This window comes from Scyliorhinus torazame, chromosome 19, assembly GCF_047496885.1.
Source record: "Scyliorhinus torazame isolate Kashiwa2021f chromosome 19, sScyTor2.1, whole genome shotgun sequence".
Classification (NCBI taxonomy): Eukaryota; Metazoa; Chordata; class Chondrichthyes; order Carcharhiniformes; family Scyliorhinidae; genus Scyliorhinus; species Scyliorhinus torazame.
Window position 1 is genome coordinate 133887682 of NC_092725.1, and position 22760 is coordinate 133910441.

The following is a 22760-nucleotide window of genomic DNA, read 5'->3' on the forward strand; positions in this document are numbered from 1 at the left end:
GCCTGAGATTGTGAAGCTGCCACTTGAATTCAAGATCTTTCCTTACTCTCTTTGAAGCCATGCAGTAAAACTGCCTTGATAACTCATAAATAAATACACCTCGAGTGGCTAGAAATTCCTCCAAATATTCTTTATATCTTGTTATATCACTAACTCATAGTGGCTACATAATTTACCAATGGGTTGCATGAAAATTTAGAAATAATTTGGAGTCTATAGAATTGCACTCATCCATATCTACCTGGATATCTTTGTTAATGGCTTATATTGAATTAGCTGAGATGCTGCAGAGGAGAGGAAAATGAGTGTTTCCTTTCCTGATTACTATCTACTTGGGGGCCACACAAGGCTATGTGAATGCAGCAACCTTTTCCGATATCTTCCTTGCTGCAAGACTGCACCTCTCTAGCCAACTCCTCATTGGTATGAGGAGGCAGAGAACTATCCGACTGACACAACATTCAATTCACGCTAACCTCAATCATCAAGCTTCAGTATTCAGATGATGCTTGTGTGTGCGCTCACACAGGAGCTGAAGTTCCACGTCATTATTAACTCCTTTTATGGGCCTTCCACTAAACCACTTGGAAAACTGAGGTCCTCTTTCAAACAATTCTCACAGCAAGAAACTTCTCCCCAACAAGATAGATCAACTGCAAAATTCTGGAAAAATGTGGGCCCTTTTCCAGATCTTGGGAGCGTCCTCTCGATGAAGACAGGTGCTGGCACAGATAATGAGTTTCATCGTCATCTCCAACATGCCAGCTCTGATTTTGACCGACTGAGGAAAAGCATTTTTGAGGGCCAGGATCTCAAACCCGCTAAGGTCGTGGTTTACTGAGCGGCATGGTGGCACAGTGGTTAGCACTGCTGCCTCACAGCACCAGGCACCCGGGTTCAATTGAAGCCTGTCTGTGTGGCGTTTGTACGTTATTGCCATGTCGGCGTGAGTTTCCTCCGGGAGATCCGGATTCCTCCCACAGTCCAAAGATGTGCAGGTTAGGTGTAATGCCTATGCTAAATTGTCCCTTAGTGTCCAAAAAGATAGGTGGGACTACTTACTGGGTTACGGGGATAGGGTGGGGATGTGGGCTTGAGTACAGTGCTCTTTCAGATGATCAGTGCAGACTTGATGGGCCGAACGGCCTCTGTCTGCACTGTAGATTCTAAGTGATCCCTGCAATCATATATGCTTTGGAGACTTGGACAAGATGGAGTGATTGCATTGGAGCATTAAGACCAGCGCTGCCTTTGCAATATCCTTCAAATCTGATAGCAGGAAAGGCAGTCCAGCAGTTGTATCTTCTCATTAATCACTCAAAGACAGCTCCATTAGGTAGGCCACATCATTTTTGTGCCTGACACCAGACCCCGCAATGCTATCACTCTACTTGGAACTTGACCAGGAGACACCAAGCAGGACAATAAAACATTTTTGGGGTGTCCTTAAAAGCATCTTTCAAGAGTTTAAACATTTACACTGTTCTGAAGAGGCAGGCAGACTCAAAACCTTAACTTTGTTTCTCTCCCCACAGATGCTGCCAGATCTGCCTCGTTTATCCAGCAGTTTCTGTTTTTATTAACAATATATACTCAATGAGATGGAAGTGTTGATTGGTTGACAAGTGGACTCTTCAGGAAGAGTCATGGAGAATGCACCAGTTGAACTGATAACTGACAGTTAACTGCCAAGCTTTGTTTAAATTCAAAGCAGGCAGATGGATTCTGATTGGTTAAGGCGTTGCCCTGGGGAATGAACCATTACCTATTTTGTTCAGTTGAAGCAGGTGCAATGTGTGTACATGTTTTTTCTGTCTGCAGAGAACAGGGCTGTGTGTGTGAATATATGTAGCTTCTAGCTATGTAAGTGAGCCATACTGTGAGCCCGACTGATAATCTTACATTGGTTGTCAGTGTAATTTTTAGCACTATCCGGATTGTTTAGCAAGCGCTGTGCAATTGCTGAGTAACACCTAATGTTGGACATTGTGGCTGGAACATCCCAGCCATTTGAGATCCCGCTGTGGGTTTCACGTTCAATGGGAAACCCTGTTAACAATGGTGGGACTAGAAGATCCAGTCACTGGCCACTGACGGGCCACCTTCACTACCGTGAAAGATGTGACGGCTTGTTGAGGAAAATCCCGCCTAGAGTTTTGAGTTTCACAAGCACGGGTAGATTGGGTATGGTCAGTAACTTGCCCATTGAGAACAGGGGAAGGGACGTGCTGTTTAATACGATCCGCCAGTCTTTGGAATGTGCGGCCTACATACCGGCATTGAATTTCATATGCTGCACGACTCATGTGTTCTCGGCAGAATGCCTTTATGGCTTGACTGCAGCATCTTGTTGTTGGAAAATACCGCTCATGTTGTCACTGCATAGTAGCAGCTTGAAACAGCTAGCTTTACCTGTTGCTTAGTTTTTTGAGATACCTTACCTTTAGCTGAGGTAGACTGGGCACTCTGCAGGACCGAAAGTGGCCCATTCATGAGTTTATATGAAATACAACGAGCAATGGTGGTTCGATCAGGGTAGCCATTGTCTCACAGAGTGGCTTTGATGTCTTATTTCAACATCAAACTTGCGCAGTGAGCAAATGGCTTGGTCGTATTTACGTTGTAAATAAGGCCAATCTTATCGCATGTGGACCCTGTCGGAATCCGAACATGGGTATTGACCAACGAAGGTCGGCTGGCAGCAGGGCAGAATTCTCAATGAGATATATCACCTACAAATCGGAAAAATGCAAGGGATAGGAGGTTAGGTATGATTCCATCAAGGACGTGCTTCTTGTCGAACTGAACAAATATATTTGCAAGAGCTGGGCTTGGAGAGGATATCATGGCAACGCGATCTGTTTGGACATATTTGGCATCATTTAAACTGAACTTAACTGAGTGAGTTTCTGAGTTCATGAGTTCACGAGTTCAATAAATACTGATCCGCAAAATGGTGGTGGGTCTAGATTGCCATGATGTAGTGCTGCAGTGTAAATATGTATGACTTCCTTGTGCGGAATATCGGTGAATAAGCTAGCAATAGTCAAATGAGCACATGGGCACGACATCTCTGTCGATATGCAAGTCCTGTATGGTCCTTGCAAATGCGAAGGGATCTTTCACAGTGTTGCATGTAAGCACAATAAACTGCTGGGTGATACACATATGATAGGATTCATCCTCACAATACACTGCATTCCTAAATGTATGGGTTGTCCAGGCCACACAAAAGTGATGTCACTTTATGCCCTAGCCTATCTATGACTGGTTCTACACAACATGAATTGGCATGGTTTGGTGAGTTGCTACAACCAGTTTTGGATGAATTTTCCAGATACACATATATAACTATGGATGATCATGGAGCGATTTTCTAACCTTGAAGCCTAATTAGTTGAATACAAACAAAATCAAGATGGCCGGGCAGGTGATGTGGTGCAGCTAAAGCACCTAGGTCTGGTGGATACCTGTGTAGTCCACGGAAAGCACATCTGCCAGAACGGTTAGCGGCTTGAGGAACTTTGGTTCAGAGTTCATGAGCTGGAGTCCAAGCTTCAAACACTGCGAGGCATTAGGGTGGGAGAAGGTTATGTGGAGACCAGCTCCTGCCCTTTTTGTAGCCTTGGTTCAAACATGGACAAAAGAGCTGGACTGCCCTTGACATCAAGGCAACATTTGTGGCATCAAAGAGCTTGAGCAAAACCGGAGTCAATGGGAATCAGGGGGGAAACTCTCCACTGGTTGGAGTCATACCTAGCACAAAGAAAGATGCGTGTGTTGGAGGACCGAATATCACTGCAGGTGTTCTTCAGGGACGTGTCCAAGACCCATCATCTTTGGCTGCTTCATGAATGACCCTCCCTCCATAATAAGGTCAGAAGTGGGGATGATCCCTGATGATTGCACAATGTTTAGCACCATTTGCGATTTTTGAGATACTGAAGCAGTCCGTATCCAAATTCAGCAAAACCTGGGCAATATTCATGCTTTGGCTGATAAGTAAGCTTGGCGTCTGACAATGACCATCTTCAACAAGACAGGATCTAACCATCGACCTTGACATTGAGTGGCATCATTGCTGGAACCTCCACTATAAACATCCATCGACCAGAAACTGAACTGGACCAGCCATATAAATAAGGCGGCTACAACAGATGGTCAGAGGCTAGGAATCCCGTGCAGTGAGTAACTCACCTCCTGACTTCCCAAAGCCTGTCCACCATCTACAAGTCTGGAATGTGATGGAATATTCCCCACTTGCCTGGATGAGTGCAGCTCCAACAACACTCAAGAAGCCCGACACCATTGAAGATCATGCAGCCCGCTTGATTGGCACCCCCCATCCACAAACATTCACTCCCTCCACCACCGACGCACAGTAGCAGCAGTATACCAACTATAAGATGCACTGCAGGAACTCCCCAAGACTCCATAGACAGCACTTTCCACTCCCACGGCCACTACCACCTAGAAGGACAAGGGCAGCAGATGCATGGGAACCCCACAACCTGCAAGTTCCCTTTCATGTCACTCCCCATCCTGACATGGAAACATATCGCTGTTCATTCACAGTTGCTGGGCCAAAATGCTGGAACTCATTCCCTAACACTGTGGGTGTACCTACACCATATGAACTATTGCGGTTCACAAAGGCACTTCACCACCACCTTCTCAAGGGCAATTAGGGATGGACAATAAATGTTTGCCCACATCGACAAATTTAAAAAAAAGATTTGCATCTATGAGCCAACCACACCCTTTAGACTGGGTACATTCGATTTGCTGCATGGCCAGGGTCAGGGGAGGCAAATATGGGGATCTTAAAGTTGGCAATGGAGAAGCCACAGCCCTTGCAATTGTCTCACGTTCAAGGTCTCCCCCAATCCCCTCCCCCTCCCACGGTAGCCCCACACATATTTTAAGTTTATTGTCAACTCCAGCATACAAAAGAGTCAACAACATGTTAAAAACACTCACAAAAAACCGTAATATGCTAAAAGCATTTACAAGACCCCCAAAAAAACAAATCCAAGAGCTCCCAAGCCAGCACACACCCACCATCCCATCGGTAGCTCCTCATCGGCCGAACGGTGCCCAAATGAGCAGCACAGGCCACTGGAAGAGGACACACCGGTGCAGAGCACGGTAGATGAGAGAGAGACAAGAGAGAGAGAAGAGAGAGAGAGTGAGAGAGAGAGAGAAGACCCCTCCCCTCTCAAGAGGGGGCATAACCCAAAATGGATCCTTTAAACAATCCACCAGCTGCAAAGCCAGAATACGGCCACCTCTCCTCTACCCCTCCCCAACAGTAGCCCCGCATCTGTGGAAAGGCATCCAAAAGAGCAGCGCAGGCCACGGCATAGGACATGGACAATAACATATTTTAGTTTATTGACAACTCAATAATACAACAAAAATAGTCACCAACATGCAAAAACAGTAATATGCCGAACACATTTACAAGATACAAAACCAGCAGCTCTCAAGCCAACACACACACAACCTGTATGCTTCATCCGATGCCGGTGTTATGCAGTTACATTGTGTACCTTGTGTTGCCCATTATGTATTTTCTTTTATTTCCTTTTCTTTTCATGTACTTAATTGAGCTGCTCGCAGAAAAATACTTTTCACTGTACCTCGGTACAAGTGACATAAACAAACCCAATCCAATCCAATGCAACAACGGTAATCCCACATCGGCAGATGGGCGCCCAACGAGCAGCACAGACCACCGGAAAAAGACACACCAGTATAGGGCACAGTTTGAGAGAAACAGAGAACACCTCGCCCCTCTGGAAAGGCACCCAAACGAGCAGCACAGACCACCCGAAAAAGACACGGACAAAAACAGCAGGGAGGTTGAACAAACTGACGAGTTGGAATAATTGCCAAACACCATCATAATGGTTAATTGATTGATCGATGCATAAGTGAGTGCTTACTTCACAAATTGCAGGGAGGAAGAAAACAATTGGTACAAGGGCCATTCATTCAATTGGGAGGAAGCAAAAACGTGATGTGGTTTCTGTCGGAGAAGGACACTGCTTTCTGCAGCCGGGAGTGTGAGACTTTTTTTTCCCCTGCCTGGTGCTAGGGTTAAGGACAACTCCACAGGGCTGGAGACGAACTTGTGAGAGGGGAAGGATCCAGTTGTCATGGTCCACATGGCTACTGATGACCTAGGTTGGACTAAGAAAGAGGTTGTGCTGAGGGAGCATGAGGAGCTAGGAACTGAATTAAAAAGTAGAACCACAAAGGCAATGATTTTTGGAAATGTATTGTGAATCTTTCCTGGAACCGAGAATAAATAAATTGCATATTTACACCTTTATATAGTGCCTGTCTGCAAATGTTCTCTGTTCTCTATCAGCCTTTTAAACTCAGTTCCAATGATTATAGAAAACTAACAATAGCCAAACTCAGTTCCAATAATTATAACAAAGTACATTGAATTGCAACTCTGACTTCAGATTAGTGTGAATAATGAATAAAATCTAAATTTTAATTCGATCTAAAAGTAACTCCAGTAACTAGATGTGAGAAGATATACACTTAGGGTGCATTAACCATCAGGGCTTCAGAACAAGAGCTGGAAGGTTGGGATTAGACTGGCAAATCTTTTACAAATAGCTTCCTCCTGTGCCACAAATCTTTCTATACTTTAGTGAGACACACTTCTTTATTTGAATGGGGTTTTTTTTGTGGGGGGGGGGGGAGAAGTATTATTTTCCAATGTGTTGCTGTAGTTCATTTTGTCTGTTGAGTGGCTCTTTCAGATCTCATTCTCTTGTGGAATAATTGCCAAAGATCCATCACAATGGTTAATTGATTGATTTGATGCACAAGTGAAGGTAACTTCATAAATTGCAGGGAGGAATAAAATCATGGATTTTAAACAGTTAGTTTCAGCTGTGACCTGTAATAAGTTGATTGTTTTCAATTAAGGCAAGGTGTAGTTGATTTTTTTTTTGAAGAAAGCTGCCGAACACTATTGAATAGGTGGTAATTGAGGTAATTGCTTTTAGCATGGTGGGTTATATTTAGTGATTCTCTGCACTCTGATGTTCCCAAGCTGAAGAAAATCCTAAGCATGTTTTCATAGCAACAACACTGATCAGATAGCCACTCCTTGACACTATATATTTTTTTAGAAGTTTTGAGTTCTTGCCTATTTTATTCTCTCCTCTTGCTTTACCAGATGCCTTTGTCCAGCAGTATTCTAGATGTTTTTGGAGGAGATCAGGGAATGACTGCAACTACTATTGGACTCTCAGGCGGTACCTGCTCTACGAACCTACCAGTGAAAAGGGAAATTTCAGCTACACAGTCTGGAAGTAAGTAGTGTATTAATCAGCGGTGTATTAGAAACCATTGTGGTCAATCCTTTTGACAGATTGTTTTAAGGTTCCATCTTGAAAACCTCTGATGGGACAAAGTATAGCTCCTTTTTACATAAAAGTAAATTCAGCTGATTTTTTTTTCCGCAAGTGCATTCCAAATATGTCTTTAATGTGAACATGGCTCTTAGTATTCCATGTGAGTAGACTCGTTGGGCTGATATCAGAGGGAAATAAATTAGCTGCACTATTTTCAAATGTAGTGCCTTTTTACAACATCCATACAGACTGAATCAATTCTTGTTAAAGGGATGTGGGGAAGAGTTCTGGAGGTGGCTTTGAGATCAGGAGGAGATCAGCCATGATTGAAAGGTGGAGCAGGATCAAAGGGCTAAATTGCCACCTTCTGCTCCTAATTCCTATATTGTTAAGGGTAGGCAGCTTACTTCCTGGTTACTGACAACATGGACATCAGGGTTTTTTTTGGACTTGTTATGGTAGTAAATCCATTCGACACATTGAGATCATGTCTGTAAAGGATACTCCAATTATATCTCATTTTGAGTTAGAATCTTGATGCATGAGATATGAAATATAGCTTGATGTAAAAGAGTCCTAATGCTGAACTTTAAGGCAAGTGCACAAATGATAACTGGTCTACGTTATGCATATTCAAAACACATAACTATGCTATTATACATATCTTTCAGTGACAAATATACTGGCAGAGATTCATAATGTTCATGCTTTTGAATAGGACAAAATAAATTTCTGTGTCACGTCTTCACCTCTTAATTACTATTCTCTCTTTCCAATGGCATGGTAGCATAGTGGTTAGCACTGTTGCTCCACAGTTCCAGGTTCGATTCCCAGCTTTGGTCACTGTCTGTGCGGAGTCTGCACGTTCTCCCCGTGTCTGCGTGGGTTTCCTTCGGGTGCTCCGGTTTCCTCCCACAGTCCAAAGATGTGCAGGTTAGGTGGATTGGCCATGCTAAATTGCCCTTGGTGTCCAAAAGGGTTAGGTGGGGTTACTGGGATGGGGTGGAGGTGTGGGCTTGATGAGGGTGCTCTTTCCAAGGGCTGGTGTGGATGCGATGGTCCGAATTGCACTGTAAATTCTATGAAATTGGAACACCTTTTATTTTTGTTCAGAAAGGTGAGTCCAAGAGGCATCTTCCTTTTCCCCAGCAGCGTTTAATTCGCCATGAAGTTCGAGCCCTTTCAATGATGTATTTACATTTCAGTTCTCCAAGACCAATAGCTACTTGAGCTTACAGCCAAGCCACATCCTATTAAAATTGCACCCTGAAACAAGGAATTCTGCATTAATGCAGAGTTTCTCTTCTCAATATTTTTATGTTTTGGATTCCTAATTTAAAAAAAAATTGTATTAACTGTAGGTAAATATAAAAAGTATTGGAGTACCAGGGAACTGGTTCCCCTCCTAATGTTCCCCTCCTAACATTTTCCAGTTCTTTTTACCTCTTGTTTGACACTGCTGTGAAAATGGATGCCAGACTACAATCCTTGGTGGCTCCCACACACTGTTCAGAAGATCAGAACCTGATACAACTTGGTGTTGGTGGAGAGTAGACGATGCTTTTGCACTGACAGTTTGGTACAAAGGCACCTGATGACTTGTGTATATCATTCTGTAACTGGAACTTGTTCTCACAATACTCATACTTCCCGACACAACGAAAAAATGTTTGACATTTTGAGGACACCACATGGCAGGTGGAGGCTTGAAAAAGGAGACCGAGAAGGCGATACAAGTGATCTTCAGTTCAAAGACTGATCCCACCTGCCAAGTGTGTGGTTGTGGCTCTAGGATTAGCCTCATCAGCCACACCACAGAACCCATGGCCAGTAACAGTTGGGTGGACAATCATACCCGTTAGTGAGCCATTGCAAAAAACGGCTACTCTGGCCTCTAGTCTCTGTCCTGTGCTCTTTCCCTCTTTCAGTCTTCCCTGCCTCCGTTTTATCAATAGCACAATGATCTATGCTTCCTTTGAACTTCAATTCTTTTCCAGCTCTAAATAAAAAGAATATCAGACCTTTCCTCATCCATCCATACTGACAGCATTGAAATTGAACTTGCTATTGTCTTTCAATACCTGCAATTGTCTCTCAATACCTGCATTGAAATTGAACTTGCTATTGTCTTTCAATACCTGCAATTGTCTCTCAATACCTGCATTGAAATTGAACTTGCTATTGTCTTTCAACACCTGCAAAGCTAAAGGTGTTTCATGATTCCATGGTTCCTTTCCTTCCTACACCTTTCATACATTGTGCTTTACACCAACTTTGTTGCAACTCCTTATTCTGTGTCTGTACGATGGAGATGACATTGGTGGGTTCAATGTGGTTTTTTTAAACAAGGGAGCACTACGTTATTTGAGCTATATCAGCCTTCCGTCTGGTTTGTGCGACCTATTCCCCACCTCATTCCAGGGAGAAGGAATCCCGTCCATTTAAGATGTCCTGTTTGCACGTTCTTCAATGGAGTCCGAGGGAAAACAAAAAAAGCTTAATCTATCAGAGAACAAAAAGACTTCTATGACATTCCGCCAATTTAACATGAAAAGATGGTTTCAGCTGGTTTCTTAACCACTTTCATAACCAAGAATAAGACTCTCTTGTCTGACATTTTAATTAATATCATGCTCTATTAAAGCCTAATGAATTTAGGAAGCTGGTGAATGCCTGCCTTCACCATTTAAATCAATATGGCAGTCTCTCAGACCGTGATTTATTTAGAACACTGGCTTTTTATGAAAATTCACAATTGTGCACTTCAAGTAGCTTTCACTGATCAACTGGATTAAGGTTGATTGCTGGGGTGATAAATACTATTTCTTTCTACGTTCTTGTGGGTGGGAGCTTGTACAAAGAAAATCTAATTTAAATTTGAAAAGTTTGATTGGAATAAATTAAACAATTCTGGAATGGGGGCTTGTTTAGAAATTGCTTGCAAAAAATGCAAATTGGTCGGGGAGAGGATGTTTCCACTAGTAGGAAAAACTAGAACCCAAGGCCACAGCCTCAGACTGAAGAGACGATCCTTTAAAGCTGTGATGAGGAGGAATTCCTTCAGCCAGAGGGTGGTGAATCTGTGGAACTCATTGCTGCAGAAGGCTGTGGAGGCCAAATCACTGAGCATCTTTAAGACAAGAGATAGATGGGTTCTTGATTATTAAGGGCATCAGGCGTTATGGGGATGAGAAACATATCAGACTCGAGGGGAGCTGTTTAAGAAAGGTAGCAGGGATAATCCAGGAAACCATAGGCTGGTGGGCCTCACCTCGGTAGTAGTTAAATTATTGGCGAGAACCCTCCGGGACAGGATATATGCCCATTTAGAAACAAATGGACTCATTAGTGATAGACGGCATGGTTTTGTGAAGGGGCGGTCATGCCTCACTAACTTGATTGGGTTTTTTGAGGAGGTGACAAAAATGATTGAGGGGAGGGCGGTGGATGTTTACATGGACTTCAGTAAAGCCTTTGACAAGGTGCGTCATGGCAGACTGGTGAAGTCACACAGGATCAGAGGTGAGCTGGCAAGATGGATACAGAACTGGCTCGGTCACAGAAGGCAGAGGATGGCAGTAGAAAGGCGCTTTTCTGAATGGAAGGTTGTGACTAGTGGTTTTCCACAGGGATTGGTGCTGGGGCCTCTGTTGTTTAGAGCATACATAAATGACTTGGAGGAAAATGTAGCTGGTCTGAAGTTTGCGGATGACACCAAGATTGGTGGTGAGGCAGATAGTGTTGAGGATTGTCAGAGGATACAGCGGGACATAGATAGTTTGGAGACTTGGGCAGATAAATGACAAATGGAGTTTAATCCGGACAAACGTGAGGTAATGCATTTGGTAGGTCCAACATAGAGGAGAAATATTCAGTAAATGGCAAAATACTTGGGAATATAGAACATCAAAAATCTGGGCATGCAGGTCCACAGATCTTTGAAAGTGGCAACACAAGTGGTCAAGAAAGCATATGGAAGCGCTGGTAGAAGAGTTGAAGGGTAAATGGGAGGAGGAGCTGGGGGAGGAGATCGAGGAAGGTCTGTGGGCTGATGCCCTAGGTAGGGTTAGTTCCTCCTCCTCGTGTGCCAGGCTCAGCCTGATACAATTTAAGGTGGTCCACAGAGCGCACTTGATGGGGGTGAGGTTGAGTAGGTTCTTTGGGGTAGAGGACAGATGTGGAAGGTGCTCAGGGAGCCCGGTGAACCATGTCCATATGTTTTGGTCATGCCCGGCACTGGAGGGGTTCTGGAGAGGAATGGCGGGAGCAATATCTCAGGTGGTGAAAGTCCGGGTCAAGCCAAGCTGGGGGCTAGCAATATTTGGAGTAGTGGACGTCCTGGGGGGGGGGGGGGGTGTGGAGGGGACGTCCTGGGGGGGGGGGGGTGTGGAGGGGAGGGGGGTGGAGGGGACGTCCTGGGAGAGGGGGGGTGGAGGGGACGTCCTGGGAGGGGAGGGGGGTGGAGGGGAGGGGGGTGGAGGGGAGGGGGGTGGAGGGGAGGGGGGTGGAGGGGAGGGGGGTGGAGGGGACGTCCTGGGGGGGGGGGGGGTGGAGGGGACGTCCTGGGAGGGGGGGGAGGGTGGAGGGGACGTCCTGGGAGGGGGGGGAGGGTGGAGGGGACGTCCTGGGAGGGGGGGAGGGTGGAGGGGACGTCCTGGGAGGGGGGGGGGTGGAGGGGACGTCCTGGGAGGGGGGGGGGGGTGGAGGGGACGTCCTGGGAGGGGGGGGGGGTGGAGGGGACGTCCTGGGAGGGGGGGGGGGTGGAGGGGACGTCCTGGGAGGGGGGGGGGGTGGAGGGGACGTCCTGGGAGGGGGGGGTGGAGGGGACGTCCTGGGAGGGGGGGGGGCTGGAGGGGACGTCCTGGGGGGGGGGGGTGGAGTGGAGGGGATGGCCTGGGAGGGGGGGGGGGTGGAGGGGACGTCCTGGGGGGGGGGGGGTGGAGTGGAGGGGACGTCCTGGGGGGGGGGGGTGGAGGGGACGGCCTGGGAGGGGGGGGGGTGGAGGGGACGTCCTGGGGGGGGGGGGTGGAGGGGACGTCCTGGGGGGGGGGGGTGGAGGGGACGGCCTGGGAGGGGGGACGTCCTGGGGGGGGGGGGTGGAGTGGAGGGGATGTCCTGGGGGGCGGGCGGGGGAGTGGAGGGGACGTCCTGGGGGGGGGGGGGTGGAGGGGACGTCCTGGGGGGGGGGGGGGTGGAGTGGAGGGGACGTCCTGGGGGGAGTGGAGGGGACGTCCTGGGGGGGGGGGGGGGTGGGGTGGAGGGGACGTCCTGGGGGGGGGGGGGGGGGAGTGGAGGGGATGTCCTGGGAGGGGGGGGGGTGGAGTGGAGGGGATGTCCTGGGGGGAGTGGAGGGGATGTCCTGGGGGGGGGGGTGGAGTGGAGGGGACGTCCTGGGGGGGGGGGGGTGGAGTGGAGGGGACGTCCTGGGGGGGGGGGGGGTGGAGGGGAAGTCCTGGGGGGGGGGGGTGGAGTGGAGGGGACGTCCTGGGGGGAGTGGAGGGGACGTCCTGGGGGGGGGGGGTGGAGTGGAGGGGACGTCCTGGGGGGGGGGGGTGGAGTGGAGGGGATGTCCTGGGAGGGGGGGGGTGGAGTGGAGGGGATGTCCTGGGGGGAGTGGAGGGGACGTCCTGGGGGGGGGGTGGAGTGGAGGGGACGTCATGGGGGGGGGGGGGGGTGGAGGGGAAGTCCTGGGGGGGGGGGGTGGAGGGGACGTCCTGGGGGGGGGGGTGGAGTGGAGGGGATGGCCTGGGAGGGGGGGGGTGGAGGGGACGTCCTGGGGGGGGGGGGTGGAGTGGAGGGGATGTCCTGGGGGGGGGTGTGGAGTGGAGGGGATGTCCTGGGGGGCGGGGGGGGAGTGGAGGGGATGTCCTGGGGGGGGGGGGTGGAGTGGAGGGGATGTCCTGGGGGGCGGGGGGGGGAGTGGAGGGGACGTCCTGGGGGAGGGGGGGTGGAGGGGACGTCATGGGGGGGGGGGGGTGGAGTGGAGGGGACGTCCTGGGGGGAGTGGAGGGGACGTCCTGGGGGGGGGGGGGTGGAGTGGAGGGGACGTCCTGGGGGGGGGAGGTGGAGTGGAGGGGATGTCCTGGGAGGGGGGGGGGGTGGAGTGGAGGGGATGTCCTGGGGGGAGTGGAGGGGACGTCCTGGGGGGGGGGGGGGGGGGGTGGAGTGGAGGGGACGTCCTGGGGGGGGGGTGGGTGGAGTGGAGGGGATGTCCTGGGGGGGGGGGGTGGAGGGGACGTCCTGGGGGTGGGTGGAGTGGAGGGGACGTCCTGGGGGGGGGGGGTGGAGTGGAGGGGACGTCCTGGGGGGAGTGGAGGGGACGTCCTGGGGGGGGGGGGGTGGAGTGGAGAGGACGTCCTGGGGGGGGGTGGATTGGAGGGGACGTCCTGGGGGGTGGGGGGAGTAGTGGAGGGGACGTCCTGGGGGGGACGGGCGTGGAGGTGACGTCCTGGGGGTGGGTGGAAGGGACGTTCCGGGGGTGGGGGGGGGTGGAGGGGACGTCCTGGGGGGGGGTGGGGGGGGGTGGAGGGGACGTCCCGGGGGGGTGTGTGGAGGGGACGTCCCGGGGGTGGGGGGGGGTGGAGGGGACGTCCCGGGGGTGGGGGGGGGTGGAGGGGACGTCCTGGGGGGGGGGGGGTGGAGGGGACGTCCCGGGGGGGGGGTGTGGAGGGGACGTCCTGGGGGGGGGACGTCCTGGGGGGGGGGGGGTGGAGGGGGACATCCTGGGGGGGGGGGGGGGTGATGGGGACGTCCTGGGAGGGGGGGGGGGGGTGGAGGGGACGTCCTGGGAGGGGGGGGGGTGGAGGGGACGTCCTGGGAGGGGGGGGGGGGTGGAGGGGACGTCCTGGGAGGGGAGGGGGGTGGAGGGGAGGGGGGTGGAGGGGAGGGGAGGGGGGGGCTGGAGGGGAGGGGGGTGGAGGGGACGTCCTGGGAGGGGAGGGGGGGGGTGGAGGGGACGTCCTCGGAGGGGGGGTGGAGGGGACGTCCTGGGAGGGGGGGGTGGAGGGGGACGTCCTCGGAGGGGGGGTGGAGGGGACGTCCTGGGAGGGGGGGGGTGGAGGGGACGTCCTGGGAGGGGGGGGGTTGGAGTGGAGGGGACGTCCTGGGGGGGTGGGGGTGGAGTGGAGGGGACGTCCTGCGGGGGGGGCTGGAGTGGAGGGGGACGTCCTGCGGGGGGGGCTGGAGTGGAGGGGACGTCCTGGGGGGGAGGGGGGGGGGGTGGAGTGGAGGGGACGTCCTGGGGGGGAGGGGGGGGGGGTGGAGTGGAGGGGACGTCCTGGGGGGGGGGTGTGGAGTGGAGGGGACGTCCTGGGGGGGGGGGGGGTGGAGGGGGGTGGAGGGGACGTCCTGGGGGGGGGGGTGGAGGGGACGTCCTGGGAGGGGGGGGGAGGGGAGGGGGGGACGGGACGTCCTGGGGGGGATGACGACGTCCTGGGGGGGGGGTGGTGGGGAGGGGACGTACTGGGGGGGAGGGGGGGGTTGGAGTGGAGGGGACGTCCTGGGGGGGGGGGGTGGGAGTGGAGGGGACGTCCTGGGGGGGGGGGGTGGAGTGGAGGGGACGTCCTGGGGGGGGGGGGGGGGGGGGGGGGGGGGGGGGACGTCCTGGGGGATTGGAGGGGACGTCCTGGGGGGGGGGGTGGAGTGGAGGGGACGTCCTGGGGGGGGGGGTGAGTGGAGGGGATGTCCTGGGAGGGGGGGGGGTGGAGTGGAGGGGATGTCCTGGGGGGAGTGGAGGGGACGTCCTGGGGGGGGGGGGGGTGGAGTGGAGGGGACGTCTGGGGGGGGGGGGGGGTGGAGTGGAGGGGATGTCCTGGGAGGGGGGGGGGTGGAGGGGACGTCCTGGGGGGGGGGGTGGAGTGGAGGGGATGTCCTGGGGGGGGGGGGGTGGAGGGGACGTCCTGGGGGGAGTGGAGGGGACGTCCTGGGGGGGGGGGGGGGTGGAGTGGAGAGGACGTCCTGGGGGGGGGTGGTGGAGTGGAGGGGACGTCCTGGGGGGGGGGGGGTGGAGTGGAGGGGACGTCCTGGGGGGGAGGGGTGTGGAGGTGACGTCCTGGGGATGGTGGAAGGGACGTTCCGGGGTGGGGGGGGGGGTGGAGGGGGACGTCCCGGGGTGGGGGGGGGTGGAGGGGACGTCCCGGGGGTGGGGGGGGTGGAGGGGACGTCCCGGGGGTGGGGGGGGGGGTGGAGGGGACGTCCCGGGGGTGGGGGGGGGGTGGAGGGGACGTCCCGGGGGTGGGGGGGGGTGGAGGGGACGTCCCGGGGGTGGGGGGGGTGGGTGGGGACGTCCCGGGGGTGGGGGGGATGGTGGGGACGTCCTGGGGGGGGGGTGGAGGTGACGTCCTGGGGGGGGTGTGGAGGGGGGACGTCCTGGGGGGGGGACACGTCCTGGGGGGGGGGGGGGTGGAGGGGACATCCCGGGGGTGGGGGGGGCTGGTGGGGACGTCCTGGGGGGGGGGGGGGTGGAGGTGACGTCCTGGGGGGGGGGGGGACGTCCTGGGGGGGGGGGGGGTGGAGGGGACATCCTGGGGGGGGGCGGTGATGGGGACGTCCTGGGAGGGGGGGGGGGGTGGAGGGGACGTCCTGGAGGGTAGGGGGGTGGAGGGGAGGGGGGTGGAGGGGACGTCCTGGGAGGGGAGGGGAGGGGAGGGGGGGGCTGGAGGGGAGGGGGGGGTGGAGGGGACGTCCTGGGAGGGGAGGGGAGGGGGGGGTGGAGGGGACATCCTCGGAGGGGGGGTGGAGGGGACGTCCTGGGAGGGGGGGGTGGAGGGGACGTCCTGGGAGGGGGGGGGGGTTGGAGTGGAGGGGACGTCCTGGGGGGGGGGGGGGGGGTGGAGTGGAGGGGACGTCCTGGGGGGGGGGGGTGGAGGGGACGTCCTGGGAGGGGGAGGGGAGGGGGGGGGGGACGTCCTGGGGGGGCGGACGACGTCCTGTGGGGGGGGGTGTGTGGAGGGGACGTCCTGGGGTGGGTGGGGGGGTGGAGGGGACGTCCTGTGAGGGGGGGGGGTGGTGGGGAGGGGACGTCCTGGGGGGGGGGGGGTTGGAGTGGAGGGGACGTCCTGGGGGGGGGGGGGTGGAGTGGAGGGGACGTCCTGGGGGGGGGGGGTGGAGTGGAGGGGACGTCCTGGGGGGGGGGGGGGTGGAGTGGAGGGGATGTCCTGGGAGGGGGGGGGTGGAGGGAGACGTCCTGGGGGGGGGTGGAGTGGAGGGGATGTCCTGGGGGGGGGGGGGGTGGAGGGGACGTCCTGGGGGGGGGGGGGTGGAGGGGACGTCCTGGGGGGAGTGGAGGGGACGTCCTGGGGGGGGGGGTGGGTGGAGTGGAGAGGACGTCCTGGGGGGGTGGTGGAGTGGAGGGGACGTCCTGGGGGGGGGGGGGGGGGGGGAGTGGAGGGGACGTCCTGGGGGGGAGGGGTGTGGAGGTGACGTCCTGGGGATGGTGGAAGGGACGTTCCGGGGGTGGGGGGGGGTGGAGGGGACGTCCCGGGGGTGGGGGGGGTGGAGGGGGACGTCCCGGGGGTGGGGGGGTGGAGGGGACGTCCCGGGGGTGGGGGGGGTGGAGGGGACGTCCCGGGGGTGGGGGGGGGTGGAGGGGACGTCCCGGGGGTGGGGGGGGGGTGGAGGGGACGTCCCGGGGGTGGGGGGGGGGTGGTGGGGACGTCCCGGGGGTGGGGGGGATGGTGGGGACGTCCTGGGGGGGGGGTGGAGGTGACGTCCTGGGGGGGGGTGTGGAGGGGACGTCCTGGGGGGGGGACACGTCCTGGGGGGGGGGGGGGGTGGAGGGGACATCCCGGGGGTGGGGGGGCTGGTGGGGACGTCCTGGGGGGGGGGGGGGTGGAGGTGACGTCCTGGGGGGGTGTGGACGGGACGTCCTGGGGGGGGGGGGGACGTCCTGGGGGGGGGGGGGGGTGGAGGGGACATCCTGGGGGGGGGCGGTGATGGGGACGTCCTGGGAGGGGGGGGGGGTGGAGTGGACGTCCTGGGAGGGTAGGGGGGTGGAGGGGAGGGGGGTGGAGGGGACGTCCTGGGAGGGGAGGGGAGAGGAGGGGGGGGCTGGAGGGGAGGGGGGTGGAGGGGACGTCCTGGGAGGGGAGGGGAGGGTGGGGGGTGTAGGGGACATCCTCGGAGGGGGGGGGTGGAGGGGACGTCCTGGGAGGGGGGGGTGGAGGGGACGTCCTGGGAGGGGGGGGGGGTTGGAGTGGAGGGGACGTCCTGGGGGGGTGGGGGTGGAGTGAAGGGGACGTCCTGGGGCGGGGGGGGGGGGGGGGGGTGGAGTGGGAGGGGACGTCCTGGGGGGGGGGGGGGGTGGAGTGGAGGGGACGTCCTGGGGGGTGGGTGGGGGGGTGGAGTGGCGGGGACGTCCTGGGGGGTGGGGTGGGGGGGTGGAGTGGAGGGGACGTCCTGGGGGGGGGGGGGGTGGAGTGGAGGGGACGTCCTGGGGGGGGGGGGGGGTGGAGGGGACGTCCTGGGAGGGGGAGGGGGAGGGGGGGGGGGACGTCCTGGGGGGGCGGACGACGTCCTGTGGGGGGGGGGGTGTGGAGGGGACGTCCTGGGGTGGGTGGGGGGGTGGAGGGGACGTCCTGTGAGGGGGGGGGGGGTGGTGGGGAGGGGACGTCCTGGGGGGGGGGGGGGTTGGAGTGGAGGGGACGTCCTGGGGGGGGGGGGGTGGAGTGGAGGGGACGTCCTGGGGGGGGGGGGTGGAGTGGAGGGGACGTCCGGGGGGGGGGGGGGGGGGGTGGGGTGGGGGGGACGTCCTGGGGGAGGGGGGTGGAGGGGACGTCCTGGGGGGGGGGGGGTGTAGGGGACGTCCTGGGGGGGGGGGGCGGGGTGTAGGGGACGTCCTGTGGGGGGGGGGGGCGGGGTGTAGGGGACGTCCTGTGGGGGGGGGGGGGGGTGGAGGGGACGTCCTGTGGGGGGGGGGGGGGGGGTGGAGGAGTGCCTGGAACGCGTTGCCAGCGGAGGTTGTGGAAGCAGATACATTAACGGCGTTCAAAAGGCATCTTGACAAATACATGGATAGGATGGGTATGGAGGGATACCGCACTAGGAAATGCTGAGGGTTTTGGCCAAGGATGACAGGTACATGCTTGGAGGGCCGAAGGGCCTGTTCCTGTGCTATATTCTTTGTTCAAATGGCCTAATTCTGCTCCTATGTCTTATGGGCTGTGTTTATAAATGACAATTCGAGGCTGTTGGAATGCTGGGCACAAGTTTATCAATCCTTAGGTTGATTGTTTCTCGTTTAAAATGGAACTCTATGGTTTCTTGAAACTAACCAAATCCTCATTAACTGCCACAGATGCTGAATCACGGGCACTTGTTAAAGAAAGACAAAAGAAAGATAATCACAACTTGAGTAAGTACGAAAAGAAAGCTACTCGAGTATAACTATATTTAGAACATACAAATATCTATTCCATTTGGCTACATTTGGGTTTAATTGTATTTACCTGCTGCTTGTGCAATTTAATTACTTGTGTGTGACTAGTTTAACCCTTTCATTAACAGTTGAACGAAGACGAAGATTCAACATCAATTATCGTATCAAAGAGCTTGGTACCTTAATTCCAAAGTCCAGTGATCCGTAAGTAAAGATGTATGTGACATTATACAAATGTACAGCTATGTGAAGAGTTAATGTCATGTTAAAACGAGCCACTAGATGGTGCTAAGGGACAGTACTATAAAAGGCACTGGCTGTTGGGCTTCTGGGGGAGTGAGCTGGGGAGAGTGGAGTAGAGGTGGAAGAGACTAGAGTATTGTAGAGCTAGAGAAGATAGAATATAGTTGGAAGATAGAGATCGAGATAGTGTTAGTGAGTGTAGTTTAATCATCTATTTACCATAGGAATTAGTGTCGAACTCGAAACCAAATAGTGTAAATAAAATTAGTTTGTTCATGAATGCGGCCTGGTCTGGAGGGTCGGGCCTAGTCTGGAGGTTCGTGCGTGTGCGGAGAGGCTGAATACACTCGACTGTTTTCATTAGAATGACGGAGGTTGAGGGGCGATCTGATAGAGGTCTACAGGATTATGAGGGCCATGGATAGAGTGGATGAGCAGGTTCCCTTTCCCAGCGTGGAAGAGTTAGTCACTAGGGGGAATCGGTTTAAGGTCCATTGGGCAAAGTTTAGAGGAGATGTGCGAGTCAGGGTTTTATGCACAGAGGACGGTGAGTGCCTGGAACGCGCTACCAGCGGAGGTTGTGGAAGCAGATACATTAACGGCGTTCAAAAGGCATCGCGACAAATACATGGATAGGATGGGTATAGAGGGATACGGCACTAGACAGTGCTGGGGGTTTTGGCCAAGGGTGGTATCATGACCAGTACAGGCTTGGAGAGCCGAAAGGTCTGTTCCTGTGCTGTATTGTTCTTTGTACATTCAAATACTTTCTCATTATGTGCAATTACGGGTTTGAAACCAAACCGGATAGGATACTGATCTCCACTCTGTTAAATGGTTTGATCGACTAGACTTCTTGGTTCTGCCAAATTAACATGCTGTCTGAAATGATGCCATCCTCCAACAAGAGAACGGTGGTTGAGGATTAGGATGATTGAAAGTGCTTTAATGATCTGTGAATGTTTGATTAGATACAAATTTTGAATGAGATAACCCTATTGTCTCCCCAGAATTCGCTTACCAGAATCCATAACCGTTTCAATATTGTCATTATTGTTTTGACTTTTGAAGTAACCATTCAGCAATTAGCTTTTAATATTAATTGGAATAAATTTTTCCTTTTTGTTTTTTTGATAAAATTCTGCTGAGGCAGACTTTTATTAAAAGATGAACTTTTACTCTGCAGTGATGTGCGCTGGAACAAAGGTACCATTTTGAAAGCCTCTGTGGAGTACATCAAGTGGCTTCAGAAAGAACAGCACCGCGTCCGAGAACTAGAAAACAGGCAAAAGAAGCTGGAACAGGCAAACCGCAGACTACTGCTGCGGATTCAGGTTTGTAAGGAGCCTGAAGGCTAAAATGTGTTGGCTGCACTCTGCAATTACTGGGAGGGGAGCGAAGGGAAGGGGAACTCTAGTGCTGCCAGTGACAATTTAGTGAAGGCGAAAGTTTGCTTTTACTTTATCCTTTGTGATGTGGGTGTCACCGGCAAGACCAACAGTTAGTGCCCAGTCTTGGTGCTGTTGAAGGTGGTGTTCAGCTGCAGTCCACATGGTGAAGGTGTTCCAGCAATGCTGGCAGATAGGGTGCCCCAGGCCTGTCCCAGAGCAGTAAAGGTAATCAAAAGGGTCTATGACTTGGAGGGGAACTTGCAGGGTGTGGTGTTCCCATTATGTGTTGCATTTGGCCTTCTCAGTGATGATGGTCATGGTTTTGGGAGGTCTTGCCAAAGAAGGTTTGGCAAGTTGCTGCGCTGGATTGGATTGGATTGGATTTGTGTATTGTCACGTGTACCATGGTACAGTGAAAAGTATTTTTCTGCGAGCAGATCATTACGTACATGGAAAGAAAAGGGAATAAAAGAAAATACATAATAGGGCAACACAAGGTATACAATGTAACTACATAAGCACCGGCATCGGATGAAGCATACAGGGTGTAGTGTTAATGAGGTCAGTCCATAAGAGGGTCAATTAGGAGTCTGGTAACAGCGGGGAAGAAGCTGTTTTTGAGTCTGTTCGTGCATGTTCTCAGACTTCTGTATCTCCTGCCCGATGGAAGAAGTTAGAAGAGCGAGTAAGCCGGATGGGAGGGGTCTTTGATTATGCTGCCCGCTTTCCCCAGGCAGCGGGAGGTGTAGATGGAGTCAATGGATGGGAGGTAGGTTTGTGTGATGGACTGGGCGGTGTTCGTTACTCTCTGAAGTTTCTTGCGGTCCTGGGCCGAGCAGTTGCAGCTAGATAGGAAGTGTTCTATAGTGCATCTGTAAACGTTGGTATGGGTTAATGTGGACATGCCAAGTTTCCTGAGGAACTATAGGCGCTGTTGTGCTTTCTTGGTGGTAGCGTCGACGTGGGTGGACCAGACAGATTTTTGCAGATGTGCACCCCCAGGAATTTTAAACTGTGAACCATCTCCACCTCGGCCCTGTTGATGCTGACAGGGGTGTGTACAGTACTTTGCTTCCTGAAGTCCATGACCAGCTCTTTAGTTTTGCTGGCATTGAGGGAGAGATTGTTGTCGCTGCACCACTCCACTAGGTTCTGAATCTCCATCCTGTATTCTGACTTGTCGTTATTCGAGATCCGGCCCACTATGGTCGTATCATCAGCAAACTTGTAGATGGAGTTGGAACCAAATTTTGCCACGCAGTCGTGTGTGTACAGGGAGTAGAGTAGGGGGCTAAGTACGCAGCCTTGCGGGGCCCCAGTTTTGTGGAGGTGTTGTTGTTCATTCTTGCTGATTGTGGTCTGGTGGTCAGAAAATCGAGGATCCAGTTGCAGATTGGGGAGCCTAGTCCTAGGTTTTGGAGCTTTGATATGAGCTTGGCTGGGATATTGGTGTTGAAGGCGGAGCTGTAGTCAATAAATAGGAGTCTGATGTAGGAGTCCTTGTTGTTGAGATGCTCTAGGGATGAGTGTAGGGCCAGGGAAATGGCATCTGCTGTGGACCGTTTGCGACGGTATGCGAATTGCAGTGGATCAAGACGTTCTGGGAGTATGGAGGTGATGCGCTTCATGATCAACCTCTCGAAGCACTTCATTATGACTGAAGTCAGGGCCACCGGATGGTAGTCATTGAGGCACGTTGCCTGGTTCCTCTTTGGCACTGGTATGATGGTGGTCTTCTTGAAGCAGGTGGGGACCTCGGAGTGGAGTAGGGACAGGCTAAAGATGTCCGCGAACACCTCTGCCAGCTGGTCCGCGCAGGCTCCGAGTGCACGACCAGGGATCCCGTCTGGGCCCGTCGCCTTCCGAAGGTTCACTTTCAGGAAGGCTGATCTGACTTCGGAAGCTGTGATTGTGTGTATGGGTGAGTTATGGGCTGCTGGGGCACTCGACAGCGGATTGTTGGTTACCTGCTCGAACCGAGCATAGAATGCATTGAGTTCATCGGGGACGGGTGCGCTGCTGCTGGAGATACTGCTCGGCTTCATTTGTAGCCCTTTATGCTGTTTAGACCTTGCCACAATCGCCGAGTCTGTCTGTGACTCTAGCTTGGTTTGATATTCTCTCTTGGCATCTCGGATGGCTTTGCGGAGGTCGTACCTGGATTTCTTGTATAGGTCAGGGTCGTCTGACTTGAACGCCTCATCTGTCCTTCAGTCGGGAGTCAATCTCGCGATTGAGCCATGGTTTTTCCCCGGGTGGAACAAACCATTACAAGGGGACATAAATTTAAGGTGAAAGGTGGAAGATATAGGAGGGATGTCAGAGGTAGGTTCTTTACCCAGAGAGTAGTGGGGGCATGGAATGCACTGC

General features: G+C 54.3%; 1 protein-coding gene across 5 annotated transcripts in view; it reads left to right on the plus strand.

Moving 5' to 3' along the window:
• The window catches only part of LOC140396542 (transcription factor EC-like), a 150437-nt gene that overhangs the window by 116427 nt on the left and 11250 nt on the right, over positions 1 to 22760 (plus strand). For 3 of the 5 annotated variants that reach the window (XM_072485270.1, XM_072485272.1, XM_072485273.1), the window contains 4 exons: positions 7205 to 7340; positions 18676 to 18732; positions 18885 to 18960; positions 20153 to 20333. In XM_072485270.1, coding sequence (XP_072341371.1) covers positions 7205 to 7340; positions 18676 to 18732; positions 18885 to 18960; positions 20153 to 20333 — 450 coding nt within the window. The remainder of the gene's footprint in view (positions 1 to 7204; positions 7341 to 18675; positions 18733 to 18884; positions 18961 to 20152; positions 20334 to 22760) is intronic. The other 2 variants (XM_072485271.1, XM_072485274.1) reach the window with 1 other exon arrangement.